Raw genomic sequence first — 9,034 nt, forward strand, 5'->3', positions numbered from 1 at the left:
TGGGAGACGCTTTTGCCTGCTGCACCAATTATGTTAGGAAAGCCCCTCTGTGATTTGAGAGCAGCTGCTGGTGGGGGTTTTGTCCTATTTACACACATAGCTGCTGCTTGCTCTAACCGCGGAACTTTACATCAAATATTCAACAGTTCACATGCGGAAGAAGACGAAGGAGGAAAAGGAAGGGAATCACTGGAGCCTGCTGCAGCTGCTATGGTTTTCTACAAAATAGGAGGTTGAGGCAAACATGACTGTGTTGTCATAAACATCACCAGAGCTGCAGCTATGGAATATTTGAGTAATCGAGTATTCTGTCGAATATCCCAATCAATTAATCGAATACATTATATTTTTGCTTATTTTTTTTATTGTTTTTTTGTCCTGTCCAGTTTCTCAGGCAAATCATATAGTTCAGTGGTTCTCAAATGGGGTTACGCGTACTCGTGGGGGTACTTGAAGGTATGCCAAGGAGTACGTGAGATATTTTTTAAATATTCTAAAAACAGCAACAATTCAAAAATCCGAATTATTTGCCGGGCTTCACTGTGGCAGAGGGGTTAGTGCGTCTGCCTCACAATACGAAGTTCCTGCAGTCCTGGGTTCAAATCCAGGCTCGGGATCTTTCTGTGTGGAGTTTGCATGTTCTCCCCGTGAATGCGTGGGTTCCCTCCGGGTACTCCGGCTTCCTCCCACTTCCAAAGACATGCACCTGGGGATAGGTTGATTGGCAACACTAAATTGGCCTAGTGTGTGAATGTGAGTGTGAATGTTGTCTGTCTATCTGTGTTGGCCCTGCGATGAGGTGGCGACTTGTCCAGGGTGTACCCTGCCTTCCGCCCGATTGTAACTGAGATAGGCGCCAGCGCCCCCCGCGACCCTGAAAGGGAATAAGCAGTAGAAAATGGATGGATGGATGGAATTATTTGCCATGGGGTCCGTTAAAAGGGAGACCTTTAAATTCTACCTAGCAACAAGTAGACAAAATTGAGCAGAAACTAGAACAGGAACAATTTTGTTGATTCAACAACAGTCTATCTAGCTAAAATGTAAGTTAATTGGTCAAGTTTTTGGGTAATTAAAAAGGATTTGACTTGCTTAGGCAACATTTTTTATTGGCTAAGATGTTGCGATCCGATGGTCGGATCATCACCATATTGTTATTTTTGTTCCATTTTTATATCACTCTGCGGTTTCACATGCTTAGTTCCTGTTTTGTTCGTTTCCATGGTCACTCATTAGTTTCAGCTGCTACTCTCTTTTCCAGCACACCTGTCTTTACTAATCACCACTTTTTATAAGCCAGCCTTTTCTGTTCATTCATTGTCGGATCTTAGTTTGTTCACATACATCTGTTTATGACTTGTCTCTCACTCTCGTTTTCGCTAGCTCCCACGCTAAGCTTTGTTTTATTCCTAGCTTTCACGCTAGTTGTTTTGTGTTTCCTTTTTGTGTGTCTTTGTGCCAAATGTTTGTGTTTCGGTTAGTTTGACCTAGCTTTCCATGCTAGCGCTTTTATTTGCCTTTTCTATTTGTACCAGTGTTTTTGTTCATAGCTCCTTTTGTTTAATAAATCCCTTAGTTCTTACCTTTTTGCTGTGTTCTCTCTGACGCATCCACGGAGGACCGAATCCGGCATTACAATGCCACACAAGCGTAACATAAGAGGGCCGTTACGATGGAAAATACAAACAGACAAATATGAGCAGGAACAAGATCAGAAACCAATTTGTTGACTATATAGCAGGCAAAAATTTTAAATGGGGAAGTGTACCATTTACCTGCTAATGCAACGTTTTGCCAAGTATCTCGTTACAATGGAGTCAGTTGAATTCTGACAGAGCTGAGCAGTAACAAGAAAATGAAGGATTTTGTTTATGCAACAACTATTGAGCTAAAATGTTAGTTAATTAGTCAATTATAATGGTTAATTACAAATTATTTGAAACAACATTTTTTTTGGGCAAGGAGGGCCATTACAGTCTTCAGTAATGCGGACGTTGTACCGATCCGTTGTGGTGAAGAAGGAGCTGAGCCGGAAGGCAAAGCTCTCAATTTACCAGTCGATCTACGTTCCCATCCTCACCTATGGTCATGAGCTTTGGGTCATGACCGAAAGGATAAGATCGCGGGTACAAGCGGCCGAAATGAGTTTCCTCCGCCGGGTGGCGGGGCTCTCCCTTAGAGATAGGGTGAGAAGCTCTGCCATCCGGGAGGAACTCAAAGTAAAGCCGCTGCTCCTCCACATCGAGAGGAGCCAGATGAGGTGGTTCGGGCATCTGGTCAGGATGCCACCCGAACGCCTTCCTAGGGAGGTGTTTAGGGCACGTCCATCCAGTAGGAGGCCACGGGGAAGACCCAGGACACGTTGGGAAGACTGTCTCCCGCCTGGCCTGGGAACGCCTCGGGATCCCCCGGGAAGAGCTAGACGAAGTGGCTGGGGAGAAGGAAGTCTGGGTTTCCCTGCTTAGGCTGTTGCCCCCGCGACCCGACCTCGGATAAGCGGAAGAAGATGGATGGATGGATGGATGGATGGGCCATTACAGTGGAAACTACAAGTAGACAAAAATAAGCAGGAACAGGAACAATTATGATGATCTAATCGCTAAAAATTAAAATAGTAAAGCTTACTATTTACTTGCTAATGCAACGGGGTGTTTTTTTTTGCCATAGGGGCCTGTTAAAATGGAGCCCTTTGAATTCTGCCTCGCAAAAAGTAGACAATATTGAGCAGGAACAAGAAGAGGAACACTTTTATTGATTCAACAACAATCTATCTAGCTAAAATTTTAGTTAATCAGTCAAGTTTCCATCCATCCATTTTCTACCGCCTTTTTGGGGTCGCGGGGGGCGCTGGCGCCCATCTCAGCTACAATCGGGCGGAAGGCGGGGTACACCCTGGACAAGTCGCCACCTCATCGCAGGGCCAGTCAAGTATTTGTTTAATTACAAATAATTTGACTTGCTTACCAGCGCCCCCCCGCGACCCCAAAAGGGAATAAGCGGTAGAAAATGGATGGATGGATTGACTTGCTTAGGCAACATTTTCATTGGCTAAGATGACGGTGGAAAATACAAATAGACAAAGATGAGCAAGAACAAGAACAAAAACAATTTTGTTGGCTATCTAGCAGGCAAAAAAAAATTTAAATGGGGAAGTAGACCATTTACCCGCAAGTCTATCTAGCTACAATTTTAGTTAATTAGTCAAGTTTTTGGCTAATTACAAATTGTTTGACTTGCCAACGTTTTTCATTTGCCAAGTATCTCGTTACAATTGAGTCCTTTGAATTTAGCCAAGCAACAAATAAGACAAGGATGGGCAGTAACAAGAAAATTAACAATTGTGTTGATTCGACAACTATCAATTGAGCTAAAATGTCATTTAATTAGTAAATTATAATGGGTAATTACAAATTATTTGACGCAATATTTTTTGGGCAAGGAGGGCCATTACAGTGGAAACTACAAGAATACAAAGATAAGCAGGAACAATTATGATGATCTAATCGCTAAAAAGCGGGCTAAAATTGAAAATATGAAAGCTTATTATTTACTTGCTAGTGCAAGGGTTTTTTTTTTTTTTTTTTTGCCATGGGGCCCATAAAATGGAGCCCTTTGAATTCTGCGTAGCAAAAAGTAGACAATATTGAGCAGGAACAAGAAGAGGAACACTTTTGTTGATTCAACAACAATCTATCTAGCTAAAATTTTTGTTAATTATTCAAGTTTTTGTTTAATTGCAAATTATTTGACTTCCTTAGGCAACATTTCTATTGGCTAAGACGACGGTGGAAAATACAAAGAGACAAAGATGAGCAAGAACAAGAACAAAAACAATTTTGTTGGCTATCTAGCAGGCAAAAAACTGTTTAAATGGGGAAGTAGACCATTTACCCGCAAATCTATCTAGCTAAAATTTTTGTTAATTAGTCGAGTTTTTGGGTAATTACAAATTGTTTGACTTGCCAACGTTTTTCATTTGCCAAGTATCTCGTTACAATTGAATCCTTAGAATTTAGCCAAGCAACAAATAAGACAAAGATGAGCAGTAACAAGAAAATGAACAATTGTGTTGATTCGACAACTATCAATTGAGCTAAAATGTAATTTAATTAGTAAATTATAATGGGTAATTACAAATTATTTGACGCAGTATTTTTTTGGCAAGGAGGGCCATTACAGTGGAAACTACAAGAAGACAAAGATAAGCAGGAACAATTATGATGATCTAATTGCTAAAAAGCGGGCTAAATATGAAAATATGAATTGAATTGAAATATTTATTTCAAACCTGCACAGTACAACTAAACACAGTTCCATCCATCCATCCATTTTCTACCGCACAGTTTTTTTTTTTTTTTACATGTTGGCAAAGATATTTATGCAAGGCTTGAAAAGGGGTTGGATGAAGCAGCTGCTTATAATAGCCCAACCCCTCTCACTCATTCCACATTTGACATAAACAATATAATACAAGAACAATACTCTATGGCCTTTTTCTCCAGAATGACTAAAGGTTGTAGATGTGATTTATAACAATTTCCCCAGACTTCAACACAATAGGTTAAATATGACATGATAAATGAATGATATAATAACAGCAGAGCATTGGTGTTCAATAAATAACATGATCTCCTCATCATTCCAACACATTTAGCAACTTTTTTCCTCAGGTAACTTATATGAGGCTTCCATGAGATATTTTCATTTATTACTACTCCTAAGAAAGAATTTTGATGAACATATTCTATTGGTGTATCATCAATAACAATCCTGATCGGTATATTACTTTTGCGATTGCTAAAGAGCATTATTTTGGTCTTCTCTAAATTCAAAGACAATTTGTTCGCATTAAACCAAGTTTTTAACTTTATCATCTCCTCAGTTACAGAAGTCAGAAGTTGCTTTACGTCGTCACCAGCACATGTAATTGTTGTATCATCAGCAAAGAGGATGAATTTCAGCAGTGTTGATACTTGACATATTTCGTTGATATATATTATAAACAGTGTGGGTCCCAGTATCGACCCCTGGGGGTCTCCACAGGTTATGTTCATGAGTGTAGATTGATGTTGGTCCAACTGATCAATCTGCTGTCTCTCATTTAAGTAGCTCTCCAGCCATTTCCCTGCCAATCCCCTTATGCCATAGTTTTCCAGTTTATTTACCAAAATCTGATGGTCAATGGTATCAAAAGCCTTTTGCAGGTCAATAAAAATTCCTATAACAAATGTATTCTTCTCAATACCATTAGTAATGTTCTCTAAAAAATTAATTAAAGCTAATGAAGTTGATCTATTTTGTTGGAACCCATATTGACAATCAGATAATAATTTGTGCTTTTCAATGAAGCCACGAAGTCTATTATCGAATAATTTTTCCAATATTTTTGATAACTGAGGCAGAAGGGAGATGGGCCGGTAATTAGTGAAGTGATGTTTGTCTCCAGATTTGAAGATGGGGATGACTTTCGATAGTTTCATTTGTGAAGGAAATTGTCCAAGTCGAGAAGATAAATTGCAGATGTGTGTGAATGGTTTGATGATTTCTTCCGCTACGTTCCGGACTGTCCTCATGTCGAGGTCATAGATGTCACGTGATGTTTTGTTCTTGCTTTTCTGAATGACCTCCAAGACTTCCTTTTCGACAGTCGGAGTAAGGAACATCGAATAAGGATTTTTTTCAATAAATAAAGCTTATTATTTACTTGCTAGTGCAAGGGTTTTTTTTGTTTTTTTTGCCATGGGGCCCATAAAATGGAGCCCTTTGAATTCTGCTTCGCAAAAAGTAGACAATATTGAGCAGGAACAAGAAGAGGAACACTTTTGTTGATTCAACAACAATCTATCTAGCTAAAATTTTTGTTAATTAGTCAATTTTTTGTTTAATTACAAATTATTTGAATTGCTTAGGCAACATTTCTATTGGCTAAGACGACGGTGGAAAATACAAATAGACAAAGATGAGCAAGAACAAGAACAAAAACAATTTTGTTGGCTATCTAGCAGGCTAAAAACTGTTTAAATGGGGAAGTGTACCATTTACCCGCAAATCTATCTAGCTAAAATTTTTGTTAATTAGTCGAGTTTTTAGGTAATTACAAATTGTTTGACTTGCCAACGTTTTTCATTTGCCAAGTATCTCGTTACAATTGAGTCCTTTGAATTTAGCCAATAGGCCACAAATAAGACAAAGATGAGCAGTAACAAAAAAATTAACAATTGTGTTGATTCGACAACAATCAATTGAGCTAAAATGTCATTTAATTAGTAAATTATAATGGGTAATTACAAATTATTTGACGCAATATTTTTTGGGCAAAGAGGGCCATTACAGTGGAAACTACAAGAATACAAAGATAAGCAGGAACAATTATGATGATCTAATCGCTAAAAAGCAGGCTAAAATCTAAAATATGAAAGCTTATTATTTACTTGCTAGTGCAAGGGGTTTTTTTGGGGTTTTTTTGCCATGGGGCCCATAAAATGGAGCCCTTTGAATTCTGCCTAGCAACAAGTACACACAGATGAGCAAGAACAAGAAAAGGAACCACCCTAACAGCTATATAGCCAGCTCACATTTTAGTTCAGTTGTGAAGTTTCACAGGGAATCAGAATTTTTATTTTTTTTATTTTTTGCTTTTTTGTACAATTTATGGAATTTGGTAGTTTTTTCATTTTGGATGTTGCACCCCACCAGTGATCCTTCATATGGGATAAAACAGAATGTCATGCCTTCATACCATTTCTCAACAAAACAAAAGAGGCCTTGATCAGCACAAAGGGAGTAAATTGTTGTGGTCCAAAACAGCAGCAGTAGCTTGAGCAAAGAGACATGCTACACCCCAAAAAAAGGGGAAAATAAAGTAATCCCTCATATTTGCTCACCATTATCGGCACTGGAACAGGGCTTATTTGCATCTAGCATGTATGGAACATACTGTGGACAATGGAGCTATGCTGTCACATGCAATATTTTTCACATGCAATAAACATTCCATGCATTGCAACCATGCAGAATACAATGTAATGTTAAAAAAAAAAAAGATTCTTACCGTTGCACAACTGAAAGGGTTGCATCAATGCATCGGGGCGGGGGGAAGTCTTCCTTGCACGGTCCCGACTCTTGTTTGCAAACAAGCTGGTGGTTGACCTCAAGAAAGTGGCCAGATGGGGGGAATCGAAACTAGACGGTCAAAATGAGGTCAGCATCGAACGCAGCAGAAGCGGACGGCAGATACAACGATCCACGCGTGGATACAAAAAAAAAAAAAACATGCAGGCTGTTGTCCTGCTGGCTCGTCTTACTCGTCATCACGGACTGGCGAGTACAGCAAGCATTGTGGGAGAGAAGACAAAGTGGAACGCTGGCTTTATAGTCCCGCCCACCCACACCGTGGTGACGTGCGTGGGGGCCAATGGGCACGTCGTCGGGGGGCATACTCTCATCTTTTCTTGGTGGTCGATTTTTTTTTTCACAATATTGATTATTTCCTCGGGCAGCACGGTGGCAGAGGGGTTAGTGCAGGGTTAGGGAACCTATGGCTCGCGAGCCAGATGTGTCTCTTTTAATGACTGCATCTGGCTCTCGGATAAATCTTAGCTGACGTTGCTTAATATGATAAGTAATGAATAATTCCACTTGTAATCACAGTGTTAAAAATGATGTTCAAAATATAAAACATTCTCATGCATTTTTAATCCATCCATCTGTTTTTCTAGCGCACCCGTTCAAGAATTTGCGTTAATGGTAAGAAGTTATTTATTTATTCTTGGTTAGTGTGGGGTTTGCCCTCCTGGGGTTTGTCAGACCACGAAGGACCAACATGAGAGCCTGTTTCAGGGTTACAATATTGTTTTATTTTTCAATAAGTCTCTCAGTTGCTTTCCAGCAATGGTCTTTTTCTCTTTCGATTTTGCACACGCTCTGGCTCCAGCCCCAACCCCGTCTCTCCTCCTGGCTGCTGCTTATAACAGAGCGACAGGTGATTAGATAACAAGGCCCAGGTGGGCCATCTACACACGTTTCTGATTTCGAGGCCGGTCCTGGCACACCCCAATTCGCTGCAGGCCAGCAGGCCACGAACCCCTCCACAGTTAGCTCAAGAATAACAATGTTATTACAAAGAATATGAGAACTATTATACTCTAGAAATGTTGGTCTTACTTAAAAATGCACGTGTTTAGTTTTGTTCAGTGTAAAAAAAGATATTATATGGCTCCTACGGAAATACATTTTAAAATATTTGGCTTTTTGGCTCTCTCAGCCAAAAAGGTTCCCGACCCCTGGGTTAGTGCATCTGCCTCACAATATGAAGGTCCTGAGTCGTCCTGGGTTCAATCCCGGGCTCGGGATCTTTCTGTGTGGAGTTTGCATGTTCTCCCCGTGACTGTGTGGGTTCCCTCCGGGTACTCCGGCTTCCTCCCACTTCCAAAGACATGCACCTGGGGATAGGTTGATTGGCAACACTAAATTGGCCCTAGTGTGTGAATGTGAGTGTGAATGTTGTCTGTCTATCTGTGTTGGCCCTGCGATGAGGTGGCGACTTGTCCAGGGTGTACTCAACCTTCCACCATGTAGGCCCCAGCGCCCCCCGCAATCCCAAAAGGGACAAGTGGTAGAATATGGATGGATTATTTCCTCTTTTGTCACACCTTTTTTTTTTTGTCCTGTCCAGCTTCTCAGGCAAATCATATACTTGATGTAGATTCCCATATCGGCTGTTCAGATTTACTTTACAAAAGAGAAGTGTAGGATACTTCTCTTGTTGCCTTATTTGAATTTGACTTTATTAAATGTATTTATATTATCATTTGGTGCAACCGGGCCAGAGCAGGAGGGGATAGAAAGAAAAAAAAAGGAAGACAGAGGGGGAAATTGTGGGGATAAGAGGGGGATTAGCCAGAGAGACAAAAACAACAACAGCAAACACATCAATAACAACAAAAACAACAACAACAATAGAACGACACCAGCACATATACGACATGTACAAATATGATCGTAAAACAGATGGCAAAGAAGCAGTTAGTGAAAT

The 9,034-nt window shown here is 40.1% G+C and overlaps 1 protein-coding gene across 2 annotated transcripts in view; it reads right to left on the minus strand.

Annotated features, from left to right (window-relative positions):
• The window catches only part of rnf122 (ring finger protein 122), a 48,055-nt gene extending 40,726 nt beyond the window's left edge, over positions 1-7,329 (minus strand). For both annotated transcript variants that reach the window (XM_061899355.1, XM_061899346.1), the window contains exon 1: positions 7,052-7,329. In XM_061899355.1, coding sequence (XP_061755339.1) covers positions 7,052-7,076 — 25 coding nt within the window. In that variant the 5' untranslated portion in view covers positions 7,077-7,329. The remainder of the gene's footprint in view (positions 1-7,051) is intronic.
• Between the last annotated feature and the right edge of the window lie 1,705 nt (positions 7,330-9,034).

This window comes from Nerophis ophidion, linkage group LG01 (genome assembly GCF_033978795.1).
Source record: "Nerophis ophidion isolate RoL-2023_Sa linkage group LG01, RoL_Noph_v1.0, whole genome shotgun sequence".
Classification (NCBI taxonomy): Eukaryota; Metazoa; Chordata; class Actinopteri; order Syngnathiformes; family Syngnathidae; genus Nerophis; species Nerophis ophidion.